The sequence below is a fragment of the Gossypium raimondii genome, chromosome 12 (assembly GCF_025698545.1).
Source record: "Gossypium raimondii isolate GPD5lz chromosome 12, ASM2569854v1, whole genome shotgun sequence".
Taxonomy (NCBI): domain Eukaryota; kingdom Viridiplantae; phylum Streptophyta; class Magnoliopsida; order Malvales; family Malvaceae; genus Gossypium; species Gossypium raimondii.
This window is the reverse complement of record NC_068576.1, coordinates 6,554,996-6,579,721: the sequence shown is the minus strand read 5'-3', so window position 1 is coordinate 6,579,721 and position 24,726 is coordinate 6,554,996. Positions and strand designations below refer to the sequence as shown.

The 24,726-nt window shown below is 33.3% G+C and overlaps 1 protein-coding gene and 1 long non-coding RNA gene across 5 annotated transcripts in view; one reads left to right on the top strand and one right to left on the bottom strand.

Moving 5' to 3' along the window:
* On the bottom strand, window positions 1-2,442 carry LOC128035620 (uncharacterized). The gene is made up of 3 exons (XR_008192151.1): window positions 2,374-2,442; window positions 1,231-1,315; window positions 1-431 (listed from the first exon to the last, which is right to left on the bottom strand). It is a non-coding gene; the product is annotated as an uncharacterized LOC128035620 (long non-coding RNA).
* Window positions 2,443-4,996: 2,554 nt separating this feature from the next.
* The window catches only part of LOC105763048 (ABC transporter C family member 12), a 58,015-nt gene continuing 38,285 nt past the window's right edge, over window positions 4,997-24,726 (top strand). Inside the window, exons 1-28 of one of the 4 annotated variants that reach the window (XM_012581083.2) lie at window positions 5,005-5,194; window positions 5,746-6,092; window positions 6,322-6,500; window positions 7,096-7,135; window positions 7,612-7,768; window positions 8,608-8,722; window positions 8,807-8,887; window positions 9,040-9,064; window positions 9,577-9,633; window positions 9,944-10,009; window positions 10,371-10,445; window positions 10,559-10,666; window positions 11,753-11,887; window positions 12,391-12,497; window positions 12,593-12,686; window positions 13,214-13,381; window positions 13,678-13,818; window positions 15,738-15,938; window positions 16,059-16,157; window positions 16,248-16,400; window positions 17,123-17,511; window positions 18,031-18,211; window positions 18,359-18,682; window positions 19,465-20,221; window positions 20,512-20,633; window positions 21,148-21,393; window positions 21,638-22,061; window positions 22,539-23,124. In XM_012581083.2, the coding sequence (XP_012436537.1) occupies window positions 5,760-6,092; window positions 6,322-6,500; window positions 7,096-7,135; window positions 7,612-7,768; window positions 8,608-8,722; window positions 8,807-8,887; window positions 9,040-9,064; window positions 9,577-9,633; window positions 9,944-10,009; window positions 10,371-10,445; window positions 10,559-10,666; window positions 11,753-11,887; window positions 12,391-12,497; window positions 12,593-12,686; window positions 13,214-13,381; window positions 13,678-13,818; window positions 15,738-15,938; window positions 16,059-16,157; window positions 16,248-16,400; window positions 17,123-17,511; window positions 18,031-18,211; window positions 18,359-18,682; window positions 19,465-20,221; window positions 20,512-20,633; window positions 21,148-21,393; window positions 21,638-22,061; window positions 22,539-22,639 (4,878 nt within the window). In that variant the 5' untranslated portion in view covers window positions 5,005-5,194; window positions 5,746-5,759 and the 3' untranslated portion in view covers window positions 22,640-23,124. Of the gene's footprint in view, window positions 5,195-5,745; window positions 6,093-6,321; window positions 6,501-7,095; window positions 7,136-7,611; window positions 7,769-8,607; window positions 8,723-8,806; window positions 8,888-9,039; window positions 9,065-9,576; window positions 9,634-9,943; window positions 10,010-10,370; window positions 10,446-10,558; window positions 10,667-11,752; window positions 11,888-12,390; window positions 12,498-12,592; window positions 12,687-13,213; window positions 13,382-13,677; window positions 13,819-15,737; window positions 15,939-16,058; window positions 16,158-16,247; window positions 16,401-17,122; window positions 17,512-18,030; window positions 18,212-18,358; window positions 18,683-19,464; window positions 20,222-20,511; window positions 20,634-21,147; window positions 21,394-21,637; window positions 22,062-22,538; window positions 23,125-24,726 lie in introns of those variants that run through there. The other 3 variants (XM_052625357.1, XM_052625356.1, XM_052625354.1) reach the window with 3 other exon arrangements.

Genomic DNA, 24,726 nt, shown 5'->3' with positions numbered 1-24,726 from the left:
TATATGGCATGTATAGGGTTTGTGTGGATTTAATCAAAGTTTGTCTTGTGTAAATGTTAATTAATTATAATTTTGCTTATATATGTATGTTGGGTTGAAAATGAGACATATTAGTGATGTTGATGTGAATGATATTGTAATACCCCCTACCCGTATTCGTCGCCGAAATAGAGTATGAGGCATTACCAGATTTTACCGGAATTTTTTTTCAAGATAGATTTATCATATTCATAAGATAATTTCATCACATACGAAAACCAAAATTTGTTAGCCATACCAATGGCTAACCATACATTCATTTCACATTAACATCTAATTTACTAGCTTATACATGCCATTGATTTCCAAAATAAAGTTCCTTTATGTACCGAGATCTCGAGATTGATAGTGTGATGTGTCTCCGACCAAATCCGACTTCCGAGCTCTTAACTCTACAAACAGGGGAAAAAGAAACAGGGTAAGCACTTTGTGCTTAGTAAGTTCATGCAACAGGAATTATACTTACCATACTTATACATCCATCATTTAATAACACAAGCACACATCCAATTCACATAAACATATACCTATCACATACAAACTCAACCTCATACAAATTCATTACAAAGATAAATGATTGATGAGCTCATCAATTCCATGATTTCCATTTCCTTGTTATTTTTCCATATTTATCCCGTTGAACTACTTGGAATTTCGATGGATATTCAAGGGTACACCTAAGTGTACAAATCCGGGTCCGTCAATTCATATTCATGTGTGCACATTTCCATTTCAGAGAGCACACTCCCGCGAACCTCATCCTTACAGCGGGATTACCAGTCTAGGCTAAATCCCCTCTAATATAAACTCATAGAGTATTGTCGGGATTACCAGTCCAGGCTAAATCCCCTGCAACGACAATTACTCTAATGAGCTTGGATCTGAATTACCAGTCAAAGCTAAATTGAGACCTAATTCGGATTACCCGTCCGGCTAAATCCATTTTCCACATATTCTTCGGGAGGGCTATATCAGGATAGGATCACCCGTCCGGGCTAGATCCTTTTTACCGTCAATTCCTTTTCAGAGATCCATCGAATTTTCCTTTCATTCAACCGGGATTTATTTCCTCTTTTCATCCAGAATATCAATACTTCATCAGTTATCATATAATAAACATCCAAATCATATTCACATCAATAACAAACATTTCAAGCATTTAAGAATATAATTCAAGTTACACGAACTTACCTCGATACTTGTTCGTAACAAAAAATCTACTAATCCCAAACTTTTTCTTTCCCTCGATCTTGCTTCGTATTTGAATTTTCCGGATCTAAATAAATAAATTTAATCATTAATCTAATACATTTCATGTTCATATGTAACTTTCTCTACAATTCCATTATTATTTATAGTGCATTCAAAGCTGCCTCACTGAGTCACAGTCACTAAATTATTTATATCTTCAGCTACAGAACTCTAAATTAAGATCCGTTAATTTTCCCTGAAAATAGGCTCACATATCTTCTTACCATAAAAATTTCAGAATTTTTTGTTTAGCCAATAAGTACAGTTTATTCTTTAAAGTTTCCCCTGTTTCACTGTATGACAGTTCTGACCCCTCTTCACTAAAAATTAATTATCTCACTGTACAGAATTAGGATGATGCTTCCCTTTATTTCTTCAGAAAATAGACTCATTAAGGATTCTAAACATATAAATTATAACTCATAATAATTTTTGTACAATTTTTAATGATTTTCCAAAGTCAGAACAGGGGAACCCGAATTCATTCTGACATTGTCTCACAAAATCTATTATATCTCATGATTTACAATTCCATTGCTTACACTGTTTCTTTTATAAGAAACTAGACTCAATAAGATTTAATTTCATATTTTATTCATCCTCTAATTCGATCTCTACAATTTTTGGTGATTTTTCAAAGTTAGAGTACTGCTGCTGTCCAAAACAGTTTTAGTGCATGGTGTTAATTACCATTTTTCCCTTAAACTTTCAACAATGATAATTTCGTCCCTGCTCAATTAACCTCTCAATTGAGGTGATTTTTCTCAATAAACACTTTATTATATCACTTTAAACTACCTTATAACCTTTGGAAATCAGAATTTCAGCACTAAACTTTAATTCTAAAATTTTTCACAATTAGGTCCTACAAATCAATTTCTATTGGAATTACCTAATAAAATCATCTCATAAACAAATTAAAGCATCAATTTCATCCTATTTCCTCATAAACTTCCAGCACATATTCATATCAACTTTCAATATCATTCATAAAATCAAAAACTAATGAATTTAGTAATAGGACCTAGTTGTAAAAGTCTTAGAAACACAAAAATTACAAGAAAAAGGCAAGAATTAACTCACTTGGTGCAAAAATTATGAAAAACCAGCTTGAAGGAACCCTTAGGACGTTTTTTTGGCTGATGAGAGTGCAGAAAAATAAAGAGAAATCTAGATAATTCCACTTTAGTCCTAACTTTTAAAGCAAATTTTGTAATATTCCAATTTTACCCTTATTTCTTCAATTCTCCTGATTTTTCTCAGCGTATGCCGCCCAAAATATCTCCTTTTGGGGTTATTTGCAATTTATATCCTCCTCATTTCACAATTGAGCTATTTAATCCTCTAGTAACATTTACACCTTTTTCAATTTAGTCCTTTTACTTAATTGACTACCCAAACATTAAAATTTTCTAACGAAATTTTAATACCATATTACTAACACTTCATAAATATTTATAAAAATATTTTTGACTCGGTTTCTGAGATCAAGTCTCGATATCTTATTTTACCTAATTTCTTCATAATTTCTTTTCTAACTAACCGCTTAATCAAGAAAATTTTTCTATCGATATTCTCATATGATTTTTCCTATCATATCAATATTCATGCAAAAATATTAAAATAAATTTCTTTTAAATCGGATTTGTGGTTACTGAAACCACTATTCCGATAATTTTGAATTTGGGCCATTACAGATATAGGTTTATTGTATTCAATTTGTGGTTAACTTTAGTACACTAGTTAGATGGATTAAATAGGTAAGTTTAGGTATTTGGGTATATATAAATGATGTTATGTTATGTTTAAAACATGATTTTGACTTGTTTTGATTGTTTGTTGGGATATTGATGTGTTAAAATGTTGTGTTTAGGTTGATATCAAAATGTGTGAGAAATGTGGCCTTGAAATGACCTATTTTCGTCCACACGGGCAGAGACATGGGCATGTGTCTCAGCCGTGTGTGACAAATGGCCTAACACACGGGCGTGTGGTTTGGCCGTGTGTCCCCTGCATCTTTAAAATTTAGAAATAGAATGCTCAGGTATTTTCCCACGGCCTAGTACTCGGGCGTGTGTCCCCAGCATATAGGAAAAATTTTAAAATTTTGTGAAAAATTCTCTAAGTTTCCGGTTTAGTCCCAATTTGTTTTTAATGTGTATTTTTGGGCATCGATGGCTTATATAAGGGACAATATGAGTGATTTATGATTATTTTCTGGTATGTATGTTAAATGATATGAAATGTTCATATTTGATCTGAAAAGTTTAGTAATTCTTCGTAACCCTATTCCGATAACGGACAAGGGTTACGGGTGTTACAAAATATGTGTCTCCAATCTCCACCTTTCGACCAAAGCACTGATAAGTGGGGTATCTAATGTAGTCCCCCCAAGTATGCGAGCCATGTATAAAAATCTTGCATCTCGCAAGTGTCCATAAATGACATTTGATGCACATTCGCTTAAATTGTTTATGTACGTCTGCAAAATTCGATCTTTAGCCTGAGTATATAAACATAAAAAATTAATAATGTTAATAGCATAGTAATTAACTATTTAAAATTAAATAATTTAATCATATTTTCTTACCATTTGTAATTGAACGCTGCAGATATGCTTGTTATCTAAACAAATAAGCTGATTTTCCATTTTACAAATTATAAGGAATAAAATAAAATTGAAGAAAATAAGATTCAGGAAAAGATCTAAAAATAATAATTGAGAATTGAGAATTGAGAATTGAGGATTCAGGATTGAAAATTGAGGAATGAAAATTGAGGAGTGAGAATTTAGAATTGAGGGTTGAGTATTGAGTTGAAAAGGAAGAAGTTTGGAGAGATTTATATTGGAACAATTATGACTGCTGGAACCCTTGTAGCTATTAGAAAAGTTATCGTTAAAAGGAAAATGCATCTTACATGGTGCGTTTTCATTGATGTGGCGGTGAAAACACGCCCTGTAGGACGCGTTTTTATGCTCTCTCCTAAAAATGCGTATTGTAGGACACGTTTTTTTCGCTCCCAAAAACAATATAAATCAATAAATTTTAAAATTTTCAGTATAATTTCCTAATTTTTTTTATTTTCTGCATATTTCAATAAATTAGTCTATAATCATTACTAAACAAAATTTTCTTTTGAAGTGGCAACAATCTCCTTGCCTTTTAACAAACACATCCAACACATTACTTTTAATCTTCCCAATATTTTTAAGAATCTTTCTTCAGGGTTTTATTGAATGCCATCAAACAAAGCTGCGAAATGTATATCAATTAAAATCTACTAAATTATTTTATAATATAATCCTTATACTTTCTTTTTTGAAACAAATGTGGGTTATTTGTGTGCTCATCTCTTCAAATTGTATGTTGTCTTAATTCAATTCTTCAACCAATCAATTGATTATTTAACTTTTAAATGGTTTTTAAAATAATGAGAAAGCTTATCCCGAACCTATGTAAGCATATTTGTTTTTCTCTCTAGTGAATAGAGGTTCAAATTGAACCTTTAAAGACATATAAATTACTAAGAAAATAGTCTCGTGTATTAATTTTATAATTATATGGTTTACATTAAAAAAATTATTATTTTTTAGTGTATGATTGTCGCTTCGCTAATACAGCGTAAGCCGTGACGCTACATCTATTTTGTCTGTGTCTCGTCTCTCTTTCAGCATCATCCCCATCCCCTACTTTTTATTTTTAAAATCATCCAAGCGATCCTCTTCCTTATTCTCTGACTTCTTGTCAAACTACATATATATATATATACATGATTAAGCATGCATCCCATTTGTAGCATCCCAATTGTCGTAACCCAGAATCCTGGGTTCCTTGAAACGCTCATAGCTTTACTAATTAAAGCCTTTCAACTACCACAACACTGTCCTGTCCTACAATTACAGGTATTCATCTTTGTTGCTCTCGTTATTGTTCAGATTCCTTGCAGGAAGAGGGAACTTGAATTACAATTCTGAGCTTTGGGATTTCATATTGCTTAGAACTGGAACAAGTTTAATCGTTTAAAGTGCCACTGAGGCTTTTGTTGACGTACATTTTTTATTTTGGTCTCAATGGGGACGATTATTGAAAACTTAAAACTTGAATCTTTAATCACATTAATAGCATAGATCGAAATGGTCATGTCTTCCTTTATTCCAAATGTGGTTTTAGTTGCAAAGTAACCTTACGTGGTTTTATTATGTTGGAATCTTGGTTGGATTTTTTCTTTCTTTCCTTGTATTATTCGTGTTGAGATGTCTACAGTTCTCATTTACTACAATTATTTATTTATTTATTTATTTATTTTGAAGCATGTGTGCATTTTTCTTTTCTTCAATGCAGACATGACGTTTTATTAAGTCAGTAACTATGCATAAAATTTCCTGTTACATTTCAAATCACGTGAAGCAGAAGATGAGTTCAACAAATAGCTAATCGGTTTTGTGTCTTTCAGAGTGGTGGTTAGTGATGGCGTTTGAACCATTGGTTTGGTATTGCCAACCATTGCAAAATGCAGCTTGGACAAAACTTGTTGATGGTGCTTTTGGTGCTTACACACCTTGTGCTATCGGCTCTGGTGTGTTCTTAGTTTCTCACTTGGTTCTTCTGGGCCTGTGCTGTTATCGTATATGGCTAATTAAGAAGAATTCCAAAGTCCAAAGGTTTTCTTTGAGTTCAGAATACTATTGCTATATACTTGGTTTTTTGGCTGGTTATTGTACCATTGAGCCGATACTAAGGTTGTTGATGGGTAGTTCAATCTTTAATTTGGATGGAACAACTGGCCTTGCTCCCTATGAGGTAAGTTTCTGTATTTTTAGGTTTAATTGTTGGAGGACTATTATAGCTTTAAAAACAGACCAGTTGTTTCTTTATGCTGAGTTTATTTGCTTATTTCATCCAATTTATTTACTCTATTTGGTCATGGCAGGTGTAACCATATGTTTCTGCAATACCATTTTGTTATATGCTATTGCAATTTAGCAGCTTGCTAAAAGTTGTGTATGTTTTATATTTTACGCTCTTGCAGGTAACCTCTTTGATCATTGAGGCTACAACTTGGTGCTCTGTGCTTTTTATGATAGGACTGGAAACAAAAAGTTACATCCGTGAGTTTCGGTGGTATGTGCGTTTTGGAGTTGTTTATGTTCTGGTTGGGGATGCTGTGCTTCTCAATCTCATTCTTCCAGTGAAGGATCTGATCAATAGGTTAGATTCCTTCCATTCCTCAATTTAAGTTTATTTACCATAAGCCGCTTTAAAAAAATAAAATTCCATAAGCATTTTTCTTTTCTTTTTCTCGAAGGGGGGGGGGGGGTTGTAATCTAAGCAAAAAGCTTTTTATATGACCTCTAATCCTTTTCTCATATACATGCTCTTTTTAAGTCTCATCCTATGAATATTTTGGGATCAGTTTGTCAGTTCATAAATCTCTAAGCAAAAAATACCTTTCTGGTTCTGGAATAGTAATATATTAGGGGGAAGGTCATTTATCTTTTCTTTTTTCTTCTCCTTTTATACATACCAGTATTTCTAGAAGACCCACCATCAGCAGTAACGATTCTTTTAGCTTCTAAAATTATGTACTAAAGAAATTTGACCACAGGAAACCATTTTGGATCATATAGAAACTTTCATACTTTTGAGAACAGTTAATTAGTTGGAGATATGGACTGATATCATTCAAAGGAAAAGGCTTTTTTGAAGCATATCTTTTTTATTTATTTTGCCTGACTAGATAAAATATAGTCCATTAAACTGTGTAAACAGAACACATCATTGATAAGGTTATTTGCTCATGCAGCTACGCATTATATTTGACCATCAGCACAGTATTCTGTCAGGTTTGTTCTGTATATTTGCGTTTTTCCATATTCGTTTTTTTTTCTAGTATCTCTATGGAAGTAGTCTTTACCTGCTTTTATATTTGCCTTGGTTCCATAATACCTCTCCTAGTTTTACGAACCTCTTGAAGTCTGGCTAAAAGCTGCGTCACTAGCAAGTTGTGCAGTACAAAAACTTAACGAAAATTAAAGAGAGACAATAACTCTCTCTTTTTATCTCTCTGGAAATATTGACATCACCTCTTTTTCCAAGCATTCATCACTTTAGCTGCTAATGTCTCAATTTAGGTTGACATGTATGGATTTAAATTAATCAAGTTGAAGCTTTTGGTCAAATTTTAATACTTGGTAGGGTGGTCTAAATTTAAACCCTTTGGGACAGAAATTTGGACAATTTCTTTGACAATGAGTTCTAATGATTTTTGTCTTCAAGTCTTTATGGCAGTTTGGTTTATTGTGCTTATTTTCTGGTGTAGGTTTTATTTGGGATTCTTCTACTTGTTTATTTTCCTAATCTCCATCTCTCCCCTGGGTATCGTTTGATTGAAAGTGATTCTCTTGTTGATGAAAAATATGAACCACTTTCTGGAGGAGAGCAAATATGCCCTGAGAGGCAAGCCAGCATTATTTCAAGTAAGTACTTTGATTGAGAGATTATGATACCACAAGTTCAAAATTACAACTGCTGCAGGTTTGCTAATTATTTTTAGAAAAGCATCATTTTGATAGAACTATAACTATGTAATTGCTGCGCTAGACTGTAAATAAGGACAGATGTTATATTAATATGTGCAAGTAATGGGATTGGTATGTTCTACATTGTGAACAGAATGTATATTTATATTATATATTATGTGTGTGTGTGTGTATGTATGTATGCATTTCCTTTATCCGAGTAAGTCCTCTGAATGTTTGGTCATGATACTACAAGTTCAAAGATTTCAATTGATTTCAGGTTTGCTGGTTATTTGTGGAAAAGAACCATTATGATGGAACTATAACTAGGTAATGACTTGGCTAGTCTGTCAATAAGATAATGATATGTGCTAGTCTTGGATGTTCTTGTCAAAAGAATCTATATACTCTTTATCAGAAGTTTTGCATCCTTGGTCCATGTTGCTTGGAACTCGAGAGAAGTGTCGAACATGTTTACGTGTTCATCCGTTGCATTTGATCCCCCCCCCCCCCCCCGCCCCGCCACATAATATTTGAAAGGTTTAGGGCTTGAGTCCCCACACACATGTCCACTGTAAGGTTTCCAATAATTGTCTAACATGGGTATTTAGGGAAAAGTAAATAGCCAAAGCAACATAGTCCATTTATATATAAAGACAGTTTGGTCTGTCCTACAGATATTAAATGTTTTCTATGATTTTCGCAAATATAAATTTTGCTCAAATCATAGGTAAGTGATGCTTTACTATGAACATGTGAGCTTCTAGTTCAAAGTTTTACGCAATATGATATGACAGGAATTTTTTTCGGATGGATTACTCCACTCATGCAGCAAGGGTATAAAAGACCTATCACTGAGAGGGATGTTTGGAAGTTGGATACATGGGATCAGACCGAAATACTGATTCATAAGTTAGCATTCTGTCACTTCCTTGCATTTGCTTCCACATGATAATGCATACAATCACTCAAAGATAGCAATTTCTACCTCTACAGATTCCATAGATGTTGGGACAAAGAAGCTAAAAGATCTAAGCCATGGCTTTTGAGAGCACTGAATAGTAGCTTGGGAGGAAGGTTAGTTAACTATGTGGTTACACTTTTCCCTTCCTTTATAATAGTGGTAATGACTAATAAGAACTTATGCATCCTGAAGAATTCCTCTATCAAGTCTAGATGTCATCTTGCCTTACCTATATTAACTATTTCTCTATAAATGAATCATGCAGGTTTTGGTTGGGGGGTGTTTTCAAGGTAATGAGCATGCTATTCGTATTTCTCATGGAAATTAATTTGATGATAAATTATTAAGTTATTTGAATTAAGAGAACAGGATTATATTTAGGTGATACATGTTTTATGTTTTGTGAGCTCGAAAGTTTTAGTAATTATAATTTATTTTATACATGGTAGGTGTTTTGCTTCATTTATCTACGCCATCTACTGTATTGAAGAATTTTGCATCCTTTACCATATGTGTTGTAGTTTAGATGCTCCTTCAGTGGCTACTATTTGAAACGGTAATAAATTAAGTTTTGCAATCCTCATCCTGTTCATGAGCATGAGTCTTGCCTATGCTAATCTCGACCAATAATAAGTCTTAGCCAGTTTGACTGTGCATATTTTCTATAGATAAAATGTAGAGTTTTCCTACTAGAAAGTCATATTGGAGACTTAGCATTTCATGATAATATGACTAAATTGTCTAAAGAATTTGTAACAAACTTTTGAATGCTGGCTTATGAATTCCTATTTGAACATTGCAGATTGGATGTGACCTTTGTCAGTTTGCGGGGCCTATGTTGTTGAACCATCTCTTACAGGTTTATGTTTATTTTCTTATTTCCTGGTTAAGGCCTAATTAAAGAAATGACCACTTGAATCTATTTGTTTATTCTGCTATAGAAGAGAAATGTTGATTTCAGATTCAATAACTTTATAGTTCTACTGAGGATGTATGTATTTTAAGAAATTATAGAAATTTTAAGTAATAACAAGTAACACAATTATTTTTCTCTGGCCAAAGTAATACTGTGGTAGACAATTTTTTAATTTTTCATCATTTAGTGATGATTCTACTTTGTCATTCTGTGCTCTGTGTTAAATTTATAATTCTCTTGTTTTGGTCTGCAGTCTATGCAACGAGGTGACCCAGCATGGGTTGGTTACATCTATGCCTTCTTGATGTTTCTTGGAGTGGTATGGTCCCAATTTTGTGTTTCCATATCTGGATTTTCTTTTTTAGTATAAACCTGGATTCTCCCAGTTTAGAGTTTTCTTTTGTACAAATTATTTCATAGCATAGCATTGTATATGTTTTGTGCAACAAACCTGAATATTGTGGTCTGTGTAACTCAAGCATTTTATTCATGCTTTCTCTCATTTCTTATGTAATATGAATAGCTGTGTTGCTATCATTGTCTTTGTCCATATGTTTGTTTCTCTTCAACAAAAGATGAAGGCTGTTGCTTATATTAGCTATTCATGAAAGCTCAAAGAAGTGATACCGTGGAGAGCTTTCTTCTGTTCTGATAACGTGACTTATTTCGACTTATTTCAGTTATGTGTTGTACTGCTTGAGGCTCAGTACATGCAGAATGTTTGGCGTGTTGGTTTTCGTCTACGTTCTACTCTGGTAATATAGTTCCTTCCTCCTAAAATAGACACAAACAAGCACATGGAGGCGTAGAGGCTGAGTTATCCATTTCAATTTGGTGACTTAATTGCATTTTTCTGTTTCTGTCATAGGTGGCAGCTATATTTCACAAATCTTTGAGATTGACTCATGAGGCTCGCAAGAATTTCCCTTCTGGAAAGATAACAAATATGATTACAACAGATGCTACTGCACTTCAGGTATGGTCCTTGTCTGATTGTTGTGAAAATGGTAGTGTTAATCTATTTGAAGAATGGTGTATTATGCATTTGGAATCGAAGTCCATAAAGACAGTACAGTATATTTTAGAAAATTTTTAGTATATATCCTGTTATATTTAAAACTTTGCCTTATGTCGGTACTTTAAGAAAGATGATGATCCTTTGACAGTATCAAGATGAATACAAAAATTGCACTTGAGCCAAAGTTAATTGTAGAATGTTGCCATTGATATAATCAATATAACTGTCAACTGAAATTTGAGATTTTGAAACATCTAGCGAATATATTGGCCATTTTGGTTACAAAAATAGGAAATTTTGAGTGTGGATTTATGATCTTTAAATTGGGGTGTTCATAGGTTGGGTTAGGTTTGGGCTAGGCTTAAGCACGATATTTCCACACTTTATACTTGCCCAAGCCTGGCCTGGTCCGAAATATGGGCCTAAAATTTTACCCAAGTCCGCGTATATTTGTAAATGACAAACCCAAGCCTATTTTAAGCCCGCCCATATTTTTTTTAATTTTTTTGAAAAAAAAATTATATTGCTTTTAATTTAATATGTAATAATTTAATATACTTTTTTATTTATTAGAATTTTATGTATAGACAACTTAACATTTTTCTAATTTACATTATAGTATTATATATTACCATAAACCTAATTTTTATAACCCGAGCCATATTTTAACAAGACTAATTTTTTTGCCCAAGCTCATTTTTCAGGCCTAATATTTTTGCCCAAATCCTCCCAAATTTTGGGTGAGTAAGCCGGTCCTTGAACAGGTCTAGTTTAAACTAAGTTAGGCTTTTTTTTTAATAGTGTTAAAAACAATATTCATGTTAATATATGGTAGCTTCTTCTATCATAACTTGTAGACCTAACAAGAACATAACATGGGAGGACATCTATATTGTTATGATCCTAGACCAAAATGTGCTTAACATTTGCAAGTTGCAATTAATCTTGTATTTTGCGTCCATCTTTTCTCCATTTTTTTTATTCTTCCCATGTTGGTTAGAGAGTTGATCTGAACTATTATTGATACTACTTTACTTTGTTTAGCAAATATGCCAACAACTTCACGTGTTGTGGTCAGCTCCGTTTCGTATCATTATTTCCATGGTTCTTCTTTATCAGCAACTAGGTGTTGCTTCACTTCTTGGATCAGTAATTCTAGTTCTCATGGTTCCACTGCAGGTACAAATCTTTATTGCCTTTTTTAATATTTTATTGAAACTCTTTGTTTTTAATTGTTTCCTACCCTTTTCAATTCTTGAAGTGATAGATTTCATTTTCTTAGCAATGTGAGAATGTACTTGATGAAATTGATGCCAGTCATTGTAATCATTTTCTGCCAGCTTCCCATATTTAAGGCTGTAGTTAAAGCCCCTTTCTCTGGAGTTAACATAGCAGTTATCTCCTTAATTCATTCAGACTACTTATAGATCAGAGAGAGAAAGAAAGCAAAAAGAGCATGAGTGGTGACATAGGTAGAAAAACCAATTCATTGGATTAAATCTTGTCTCACGGAGAAGTATGCCAGTCCATGCAAGTTACTGTGACAATCAAGTTGGGAAAAATATTTTCGTGGTTTGCATCTATTATCTTCTATTTTTGGTTCCCTGCAAGATGAAATTATTTAAACCATCTTTGTGATTATTGATCATGCCTTAACATTACCTCTATTTATATGGGGACAGACCATTGTGATTAGCAAAATGCGAATAATGACCAAGGAAGGACTACAGTGGACTGACAGGAGAGTCAGCCTTATGAACGAAATTTTAGTGGCTATGGACACAGTGAAGTATGGTTGAATTTAGAAAGCATTTCCCTTGGATTTTCAATATATTTTTTGCCATTTGACATTGCTTATTGGCCCTATGCTTGGAAAATTTTCAGATTTTATGCATGGGAGAAGAGCTTTCAGACAAGAGTTCACAGTATACGAAATGATGAGCTGTCATGGCTTCGGAGAGCTCAGCTACTATCTGCTGTATGATATTTGAAATTCTAGTCCATTTTTTCTTTGCATGTGTCTTTGCCATATGAAATGCCAAAATAGAGTATGAAGTTGCCAGTTGCCATGTAAAATCAATGGGTGTACTTCCTTTTGCACCGGAAAATGTAACACCAACCTTAAAATTTACAAGTATGCCTTCACAACTTGATTTGAGGGAAAATGTGATTATGGTTGTAATCATTCATAATCTCAGATTCCCTGTTTTAATCCAGCTTATGGGAACGATGGCTTACATTATTGCTACCTTGTTTTTGATTTATAATAAGTTGTGACACATACTCGTGACTGCTGCTACATTAGTATCTTGGCCCATTATACATAATGCTCTCAAAATGAACATGGTCAAAAACTCATTTCTCTATGTATCTGATTTATGCATGTTGCACTAGCTGTTCACACTACTAGCAATCAAGCTACATGAAGTATTCATGTGTTTTACCACACAATTTGAGTTTATTTATGTTTTTATTTATTTTCCATTTAACTTCTCTTTCTTGCAGTTTAACAGTTTCATACTGAACAGCATACCAGTTGTTGTGACAGTAGTTTCATTTGGGGCATTCACTTTGCTTGGTGGGGATTTGACACCAGCAAGGGCATTCACATCACTTTCGCTCTTTGCACTGCTACGATTTCCCCTGAACACACTTCCTAATTTGTTAAGTCAGGTTTACACATTACCTCTGAAGACACTTTTGCTTTGATCTATTGGCTAGACTAGAAAACCATTTAGTCACTCAATAACTTAAAGAGCTATTTGATAAATCTAATGAGTTTATGGTAACGAAAGGAAAGTGAACTTAAAGAATTTAATAATGCACGTGATTTTTTGTTGAACCTTATTTGTATAGTTATGCAGCCCCAACAATTTTCAAGGTTTACATGTCATTAAGTTCAGTAGGATTGCTAAAAGATTCAAAATAGTTCAGTTGTCTATTTGACAATCTAAAGCTTGGTTTTTCAGGTCGTTAATGCAAATGTGTCATTGCAACGTCTTCAGGAGCTTTTCTTAGCTGAAGAGAGAGTTCTAGCACCAAATCTACCTCTTCAGCCAGGGCTTCCAGCCATCTCAATTAAGGATGGAAACTTTTCATGGGATTCAAAGGTCATTCTAAAGTGTTATTCTTGTTTTTATGCTGTTTAAATTTGGAGTCATCTGCTTTGCTAAAATGGAACTTTTGCATTCAGTATTGCTTGTGAAGGGTTTAGTGATGATCACTCAATACATTTAGTCTGTTTGATACTCTGCGAGAATAGAAAGATTGAAGTAAAGTTTTAGATATTGAGTCTGTGTCAAGGCATCAGGCTGAAGCATTATAGCTTCGGATATTACATAGGACACAGTGCTTTAGCAACAGTAGTAATGGAAGCAACACTAAAACACTACTACTATCCTTTACAAAAACATCTCTTTGCGCCCCTATGAGTTAACTTATAGTAAATTACAAGTCTGTAGAAATTAAGGTGATATTTTGGAGGGCTTCCTATTAGATATGTTCATGGGCCAAGCTACTCGTCCAAGCTTGAAGGTCTACTCAAAATTTGGGAGGGTTTGGGCAAAAATATTAGGCCTAAAAAATGGGCTTAGACAAAAAAATTAAGCTCATTTAAATATGGGTTGGGCCTAGGCTTGTACATTCAAGGCCTAAGCTTGGTCTAGCCCGTTTTCTAAGTTTGTTATATATTATATCATGTTATTTATATGATACATAATTTATAATACATAATAATTAAATCTATAGTAATATATAATATTCTAATGTAAACATTCAAAAAAATGTTAAGATTCCAATATAAAATTTTAATAAATGAAAAAAATATAAATGTATTAATATTAAATATAAATATATATTTTAAAAAATTAAAAAACAATCTGGATGGGCCTCAAATGGGCTTGGGTTGCTATTTACAAATATGAATATGTTTGTGTAAAATTTTACGCTCATTTCCGAACTGAATTTGGGCAAGCATAAAGTGGATTAACATTGTGTTTAAATCCGAACTGACCCATGAGCATCTCTAATTTCCATTTTATTAGATCTTTAAAAGAAAATAACCCTTCACAAAGGATTCTAGGTACTATTTTGGAGTGCTTCCCATTGTTTTAGATTTTTAACACTGTTTGGTTAAATATAATTAAAGGAAAGAAAATGAAAAGAGAGTAGGGAATGTTAAAGAAAGGAAAATATATACTTAATTATTGTTTCGATAGTTAAAAATTATAAAGGAAAGTAAAGGAAAGGAATTCTAACATCTTTTGTTTGGGTAAACTGTGAAAAGGAATGGAAATTATTTATTTTACATGAAATTTCCAAATAATTAATTACAAAATTAAATTAAATATTATAGAAAAATACGAATATTCTTCATAAAAGATAAAAACTAATGATAAGATTGTTAAAATTTTAAATACAAATTTAATAAATATAGACCTAATCTTCTAAAAGATTAAATACAACCTTTGATACCTTAAAAGAGTTCTTTTCAATTTTTGCAAACATAAAAATAAATTGTTAATAATAAAATCTTTGAAGGACAAAATGGATTTTTTACATAATCCAAATTGTTTTATGTTTCTTTTCCCAACTCCTGTTACTTTCCCTTGCTTAATCAAAATACGTCATCCAAACAAGGGAAAGAATTATCCTTTCCCTTGATTTACTTAACTTTCCTTTATTTTTAAGAAATCCAAACATGCTGTAAAAGAATATAACCGTTATCAATGGATTATAGCTATTTTGTTTCACTGAATTTGGTACTGCCGTCATATATGGAGCACCTGACTTGTCCAACTTCATCACATGCTATTGACTTAAAAGAGATCCCAGAAGTTATTTAAAAAATTGCGACTCTTTGACTGGTGCTTAGGATAAAGTTGACTACCATACTAAGCAGTGTAGTCTCTGTAGGTTGTGCTTTCCCAGCATTATAATTAGGAAGTTCTTGCATTCTTATCATCAACATTATTGATATTGCAATGTACTTCTATCGTAGATAAAGACATTTTTTAGATTTTCTTTCCAGGCAGAGAAACCTACCTTATCAAATATCAATTTGGAGGTGCCAGTTGGCAGCCTGGTTGCAATTGTTGGTGGAACTGGAGAAGGGAAAACATCACTTATATCAGCAATGCTAGGGGAGATACCTGCAGATGCTAATTCAAGTGTTGTAATAAGAGGGACTGTCGCTTATGTTCCACAAGTTTCATGGATTTTTAATGCTACTGTAGGTTGCAGATTGCTTACATTCTTCATTGATATTTGATTCCATTTCAAATTTTAGCGTACTTTGGAAATGAAAGTTTCTACTGCCACTTGTTTCTGACCTTCAAACTTTATTTCACAGGTTCGTAACAACATATTGTTTGGGTGTAGCTTTCAACCTGAACGGTATTGGAAGACAATTGATGTTACAGCCCTGCGGCATGATCTTGACATACTTCCTGTTAAGTGAATTTAATACATCTACTTGACATTTCTTTTGATTATTTTGAATGTCTCCATAACTAATTAACCATCGTATACTGGGCTTCAGGATCATGATCTTACTGAGATCGGTGAAAGAGGGGTGAATATCAGTGGTGGGCAGAAGCAGAGAGTTTCCATGGCTAGAGCTGTCTACTCCAATTCAGATGTGTATATATTTGATGACCCTTTAAGTGCCCTCGATGCGCATGTTGCACAGCAGGTAGTCTATCTACTCTGATCAACATTTACAATCTGTCACATTCTACACTGATCATAGTTCATTTCGCAGTACTGTAGAACAGGAAATAGATGCTTATCAGACTAGAATGTGATGATCTATATTACTGCAAAATGCGAGAATTAGTTTTAAGGGTATGTTTAAGGATTAATCAAGGGTAAAAGAATGGAAAATTGTCAGAGCAGTTAAAGTTTGGGTGAGATTTGGTGTCGGTTTAAAGTTGAGATGAAGGAATTAGAGCAAAAGTGCTGAAAATTAATATGATGGTAATTCTTTTTCTTATATATTGACTCCTAACCCTGACAAGAAATTATTGAACTAGTACTTCTTGTCCCGCAAGGAGGCTCTAATAAAAACATGGCTTAAATAGCTTCAGGCCATAATTAAACTGAATAAAAGATCAAACCCATTAGAAAACGAAAAAAAGAAGCAATAATCTGAATAAGTTGAGATCAACTTTGTCTTCTGCATAATACCAGTGTCCTTCAAGGACAACCCCCCAAGCCCCCAAAAAAAAAAAATTTCTCAGCAAACTCTTCTTTAGAAATTGAATTAACTATCTCTTCCTTTTAAGAGAAAAGAATTTTTTCAGTTTCTATCAGGATGTATTTTCAACTGTAAGGGGTGATCATCCAACTTTGTTTGATCCCCAAGGTGGGTGCTTGAGGCTATGCCATATTGATCTCATCTGAAGTCATTTGCAGGTTTTCAGCAGATGTATCAAGGAAGAGTTGCAAGGGAAAACCAGAATACTTGTCACAAACCAGCTACATTTTCTTCCGCATGTAGACTACATCCTCCTTGTCGCTAATGGTGTAATTAAGGAAGAGGGTACCTTCGAGGAGATCTCCAAAAATGGAAGGTTATTCCAGAAACTGATGGAAAATGCCGGAAAAATGGAAAAACAAGAAGAAAAAGATGATGGGAAAAATTTTGACCTGGAAGACTTGAAACCAAAGTCAAATGAGATGGTTGAGATAAATGAGCTGCAAAAAAATGCAAATCCTGCAAAAAGAAGAAAAGGAAGGAAAGCTGTACTTGTAAAGCAAGAAGAAAGGGAAACAGGTGTTGTCAGCTGGAATGTTTTGATGAGGTAGCATGGACCAATCTTTGATTTTATAACTACAACCTTATCATTCTCCGGCCTTTTCAATAACTTGATTTTATTTATGTTTCTTTTCTTTTTTTTCTAAAACATAAACTCAGTTGGGAAGAACTTCCTTTGTCAGCTTCTTTTGGTTAATGGTGTCTGTCTCTCTACAGCAATCAAAATCGAACAACAATTTCTGAGGAGTTAAAAAGTTTAGTGCTGGCAGAACTAGTGTATAAAATTTGAAGCTCCTTTATATCAAGTTCACTCAAAAAGTAGTACAGCAGTAGTGTCTTGCATCCTACAAACGATACCTACTTTTCACTGATTATTTGCTAAAAGTTTTGCCCATTGGACTTATGGCAGTGCTCTTTTGTTCTTCTTGAGTTTTAACTCTTCTACATTTGAACTCACATGTAAAACGCAATGAACAACTTATTAATTCATATGGAAACCCTGAAGAAATTGGAAGTTATACCAATTCAATTCGATATGAGCATAGAACTGATTTTCATTTTGCAGGTATAAGGATGCTCTAGGCGGTCTATGGGTGGTAATGATACTCTTTACATTCTACTTTTCTACTGAAGTTCTTAGAATTTCAAGCAGCACTTGGTTACGCTTTTGGACAGATCAAAGTACTTCAAGTAGTTATCACCCTGGGTACTACATTGTCATATATGCTCTCCTAGGATTTAGTCAGGTAAGCGTTTCTTTGTCTGTAGCTAATAGATGATTTACATTGGTATTCATTTGCACTTGCTGTAATGACAGATTATAATGATACCCTCTTTTACCTTCCATTTTAGTACTTATTATAATGAGTTATTTACCACTTTAATGAATTCAGGTAACTGTGACGCTGACAAACTCTTTTTGGCTGATCACTTCAAGTCTTCGTGCAGCTAGAAGATTACATGATATGATGCTAAACTCCATCCTAAAAGCTCCAATGTTGTTTTTCCAGACCAATCCCACTGGGCGTGTAATCAATAGGTTTTCAAGAGATCTAGGTGATATAGATCGTAATGTTGCTAATTTCATGAATATGTTTATGAATCAGTTGTGGCAGCTTCTCTCGACATTTGCACTGATAGGCATCGTGAGCATATTTTCATTGTGGGCGATAATGCCACTTCTCATCTTGTTTTATGCAGCCTATCTATATTATCAGGTATGTCCTATAATTTTCAGTTTCTCATCTTTTTTAAGCCTTGGGTTTTTATGTTTCTTAAGTGTTGAGAATGTACAGCACATTGACTTTCCACCATCATAGGGTGCATTCAGTTTGTGGATAATTTAGTTTCCAAGTTAGGTCTAAAATAAGCAAGTGTTCTACCTCAGTTGCATGCACTTCAAAATATCATGGTGATTATTACCTTTCATTTAGGGTGTGTGTGGATGAATAATTTAGAAGAGGGATTTCATTTCTAACAATGTGTTGAAAATACCAAAATGATTTTTTTTTTGTGTGTGTGTAAAATTAAGGACGACTTTCAAATTTTACTTGAATTTCAAAATTGAATTCAAGCAATTCAAAATTTTCATTCAAATTCTTCAAAATCTTCTTTTTAATTCACATGACCTCACTACAAAATAAAAAATTAAACCACGAAATCATTTTATTAATTTTAATATATATTTTATATTGTCAAAATAATATTGACATCTTTTTACAATTCTAATGATATCCATATTGTATAATTTTCCATACATATATGTATTTTTTAATACCACTAATTTTCTTTCTAATTTTTTTAATCATGAAATTCCAAAACTTAATTTTCTTTAAATTATTTATCCAAACAAAATAATTACAAATATTAGCATTTTGAAATGAATGTATTTAAAATACTTTAATTTCAAATTTGTTTGAAATTTTAAAGTTGTCTATCCAAATGCACTCTTAATGCATCTTTGCTATGGACAAGTCTCAATGATCATTTGCAATGGCAGAGCACATCTCGTGAAGTGAAACGCTTGGATTCGATTACCAGATCGCCTATTTATGCACAATTTGGAGAAGCTTTAAATGGTCTGTCATCCATTCGTGCGTACAAAGCTTATGAACGGGTTGCTAATGTTAATGGCAAATCCATGGATAACAATATCAGATTCACCCTTGCAAATTCAAGTTCAAATCGTTGGCTCACAATAAGGTTAGAAACGTTAGGAGGCCTTATGATTTGGTTGACAGCAACCTTTGCAGTTCTGCAAAATGGAAAAGCTGAAAACCAGGCAGCATTTGCGTCCACGATGGGTCTACTTCTGAGCTATTCTTTAAATATCACTAGTTTATTGAGTGGTGTTTTAAGACAAGCAAGTCGAGCTGAGAATAGCTTAAATGCTGTGGAACGTGTGGGTTCATATATCAATTTGCCTTCAGAGGCTCCAGATGTAATTGAGAGTCACCGTCCTCCACCTGGTTGGCCTTCATCTGGTTCAATTCAGTTTGAGGATGTTGTCCTGCGGTATAGGCCCGAACTTCCCCCAGTCTTATGTGGATTGTCCTTTACTACTTCTCCAAGTGAAAAGATAGGGATAGTTGGAAGAACTGGTGCAGGAAAATCCAGCATGCTGAATGCACTATTTCGGATTGTAGAACTGGAAAAGGGAAGAATCTTGATCGATGGTTGTGATATTTCGAGATTTGGACTCTCAGATTTGCGAAAGGCTCTTAGTATTATACCACAATCACCAGTTCTTTTTTCAGGTACTCACTTTAAGTTTTGATTATACTAGGTGAAGTGCTTGGCTTAATCTTTAAAATACTTCGTCAACCCTATAATTCTTTTTTTATTCAAGTTTTCTGAAATAATTTTCTGTCAAAATTTTGACCAATGCATTCACTTTTCTCTGTTGGAATAATAATACCTTCAGGTAGGGAGAAACATTCTAGAGTGAGGATTTAAAATATTTCTGCTTATTTCCTCACTATTTTCTAATATAATATCTCCTACGATTGAAATTTCTCATTTTCGTAGTCATATTTAATTCATTCAGGAACTGTTCGATTAAACCTTGATCCATTCAATGAGCACAATGATGCTGACCTTTGGGAGGCTTTAGAAAGGGCGCATTTGAAGGATGTAATCAGGAGGAACTCTTTTGGTCTGGATGCTGAGGTATTCAAATAGAAAAGGAAACGGTTTCTAATTGTTAATCTAGAAAGCTAGTTTTATTGATTAGGACTGCCAAAATAATAATTGTGATGTATGTTTGTTGAACTATCTCCCACAGCTAACTGCTAATCTAGAAAACTAGTTTTGGTGTTTAGGGCTGCCAAAATAATTATAGTGATGCGAGTGAGTTATCTCTCGGTTAAAACTTAAAACAAATAAAAATGATTAAAATGGTCGAATAACAGGCTTAAATTATCATAGACGTCTTGTTAGGCATCTTTTCTTTGTCATTTATTGTATAAAATATGAGCATGTAGCTATGCTCATGGAAGTTGGAGTATAATCAAGTGGTCAGGTAAAGTCATAACTCCGTGCCTGTTAAATTGGTCATTGTGTCTAAAGTAAGATTACATTTAAGGTGTATAAACATTTATATTGGAAAAAGTTTCTTATATATTGTTTAAAACAAGAGAAAGGGAAGTGTTGATGAAATAATTCTGCTCCATCCTTGTTGAAGGTCTTAGAGAGTGGGGAGAATTTCAGTGTTGGGCAGAGGCAATTATTGTGTCTTGCTCGAGCATTGCTGCGAAGGTCAAAGATTCTTGTTCTTGATGAAGCAACAGCAGCAGTGGATGTTAAGACTGATGCTTTTATCCAGAAAACCATTCGTGAAGAATTTAAATCTTGCACGATGCTAGTTATTGCTCACAGACTAAATACCATCATTGACTGCGACCAGATTCTTGTGCTTGATGCTGGTCAGGTGTGCCTTCTCACTCGTTGTTATTCTTGGATATTTCTGGTTCTTTTTCTTTCTTCGATTTTCCCTCCTGTTTAATAGACATATTCTAGCACTACAATATCCTTAAGGCAAGATCGACTGTTTTCCTGGAATGGCTTGGCTAGTCTAGCTTAAATATACAAGGACTTTATGTATGCTATGATTAAGTCTTCTTTGGATTGGGAAATTACTGGTGACCAGATAACTTCTGATTCTGTTCTTTCAGGTTCTAGAGCACAGTACTCCAGAGGAACTGCTAGCTAATGAAGAAAGTGCATTCTCTAAAATGGTTCAAAGTACAGGGCCTGCAAATGCTGAATACTTACGAGGCTTAATTTTTGGAGGTGAGGATAATAGGTTTAGTGGAGATGATGCCACACGGTTAGATGGTCGGAAGAGATGGCAGGCATCATCCCGCTGGGCAGCTGCTGCACAATTTGCCCTAGCTGTTAGCCTCACTTCTTCACAGAATGACCTTAAAAGGTTTGATATTGGAGATACAAGCAATATCGTCAAGAAAACTGAAGATGCAGTCATAACTCTGCAGAGTGTTTTGGAGGGAAAGCATGATGAAGTTATAGATGATATTCTTCAGCAACACGAAGTTCCTAGAGATAGATGGTGGTCAGCTCTTTACAGAATAATTGACGGTATGCATATAGTAGTCTCTCATGCATGTAAACTACCCCTAAAAAATCCACACGTTGTGCAGGTCAATTTTATGAGGGGTTGCCAGTGATGATTAGTTCACTTGATTATAGGATGGTAGGAGGAAACAAAAATAGTGATCAAAGCTCCACGGTTTACCTTGCAATGATTCATGAGATGATAGAAATGAGTGTTCCTAGTGATTTACATGCTCTTTTCTCTGTTGTCCTAGTAAATTATCCTATGGAAGAATGGCTTTATCAACTACAAAAATGTGAAACAATGATCTAGTTTCACCTAAAGAATTTGGCTGCTGCGTTTTACTTAGCGCTCAAAACTCTTTAAGATCAGTAATATTGACCCAGAGAATAGCAATCATTAGATGAAGATTTGAAAGTCAGCTATAAGCAAATCTTGGAATAAAGTTTTGTTTCATTGTATTTTCATTGTTCATCATCAATAATTGGTTCTTGTTTCAGGTCTTGCTGCAATGAGCAGGCTAGCTCAAAATAACAGGCTTCGACAATTAGAGCTGGAATTTGAAGACAGATCCGTGGATTGGGACGAGATTGAAATATAATAAAGCAGATCCCTTGAATTTGAAGACTGTAGTGGACATCTACATCCTGCTGACACTGATATTAAATTGCCGGTGTCATATCTGATATCCTCACACTTGCAACTAGTCAAGTCAGTCGCAAACAGTTGGCTGTCAACACCAAAATTTTATTCCAAATTTTAAGCATCGTAATTCAATTCCTGTGAAAACACAGTAATGGGATTTTTACAGGAAAAATGCACTTGGGTTTGGGTCATTTAGGCTCAATAATAGAACAGTATTTTCTATTGGGATAATGTCGTACATACTTCTACCTCAGCACTCCCATGTATAAATAAACTCGTCTTACCGTGAGTATTTCCTCTGTTATTTTCATATCCTATTGGTGGGTTTTTGCCCTTCTTTGGTGGGTTGGTTGTTAAACTGAGTTCCCGAGTCTATGTCAAACCCTTAAAAAAAACTCCATTCCAATTGTTAAAAAAAACAAAATATATTGTTTTTGTTGAGATTGGTTGCTGTTCTTAATATTTTCTTGCCTAAAACAAGCTTTCCTTCTTTTCTGTTGTGAATATTCATGCTGCACAGCGTTTTCTGTTGTTGTTGATGTTTGAGATACATGTGTCCAGTTGTCAGTGAAATCCCTCGATCCAGGTATATGATAAATTCCTTCCTCAGACACAGGGCCCATCTGTTCACTCTTTCTCAGCTATTTTCCTCTATTGGTTCTATGTTTTCTGGGAAATAAACTTGTGTTGCTTTGTAGCTTACCTAAAGATGTGCATAATAAGAACCAGGGTACTATTGTCTTTGAGGTTAGATTTATCCTGAAAATTTCATTAGTTTCAGCTGTGATTTTGGTGTAAATATAATATGGAGTGGAAATTCCAATACTTAAGGTTTAACTTTGCATCAGAATTCTGGATCCCAAGAAGACTTGGGTCAGTTGATTGATAAAGAAAAAGAAAGAGAATAGAATCAACAAGATGAGAAACTAAAGCACTTTGATGATTTAGGTTTAGCAGTCTAAAAATTGTTTTAGAAAAAATAAAGTTTTGAAAAGTGCTGGAAAAAAGAGAGTTCTGGTAATTCAAGTGTTGGGTTTTGTTGTTGGATGATGGAAAGCACAAAAAAAAAAAAAAAAAAAAAACCTTAAATGATATCTATATAATTTAATATACTGATAAAAATATAAAATTTAAATGCTTTTTAAATTATTAATATAATTTGTAAGTTGATTATTAACGTTCTCTCTCTTGGTAAAGTTGAAAGTAGAAAAAAAAAGAAATTTATATTTACCATTTTATCCTTATAAACATCTCTCTTTTTATATTGACATTTATTAGGATTTTGCTTTAAATATTTTTTATAAAATATTTTTTAATATTTAAGAAAAACTTATGATAAACAAAAAAATTATACAATAAAGAATAAAGAGAAAAGAACGAGAGAAAAACAAAGAAAAGAAATATGAATTTTATTTATGAATATGGATATTTACAGTACTTTTTAAAATTTATATTTATAGACAAATTTAAATAGACTGTGATCTTTGAAAGTTTTCCTTCTTTTATTCATTTGTACAACCTTGAAATTTTAGGCTTTTGAGAAAAAAAGGATTTTTATTGTAAAATTGCTTTTAAATTTAAAAATTTGTAAGATTAATATTAAAAAAACATTTTCTTTTAAAAATGAATTAAAACGTGATACTGAAATCATGTTTTCAAAAAGCATTGTTAAGTTTGTATATTTCAAAAATATTGAGTAGGAAAAAATAGTTGTCAAAACAATTGATATGTAAATAAATTCAAAACATATCATGGAAAATTTAGAACTGGGAAAAATTATTGATATAAAAATACTTAGAAATCAAAAGTTTTTTTGAAATGCAAAGAAATCAAAGTAGGACTAGTTTTATATTGCATGCAAGATCTATTGAGTAAAGAAGTCTTGAATTATAGCTGAATTGATTGATATCAATCACTAAATTTTGGTATTTGAATTTCTTAATTAAAGAATAATTCATTTGTTTCCTATGCCATCTACAGATTACTCTATGTTTTATAAGATTGTTATTATTTAAATAACCATATATTAATCAAAATTATTGA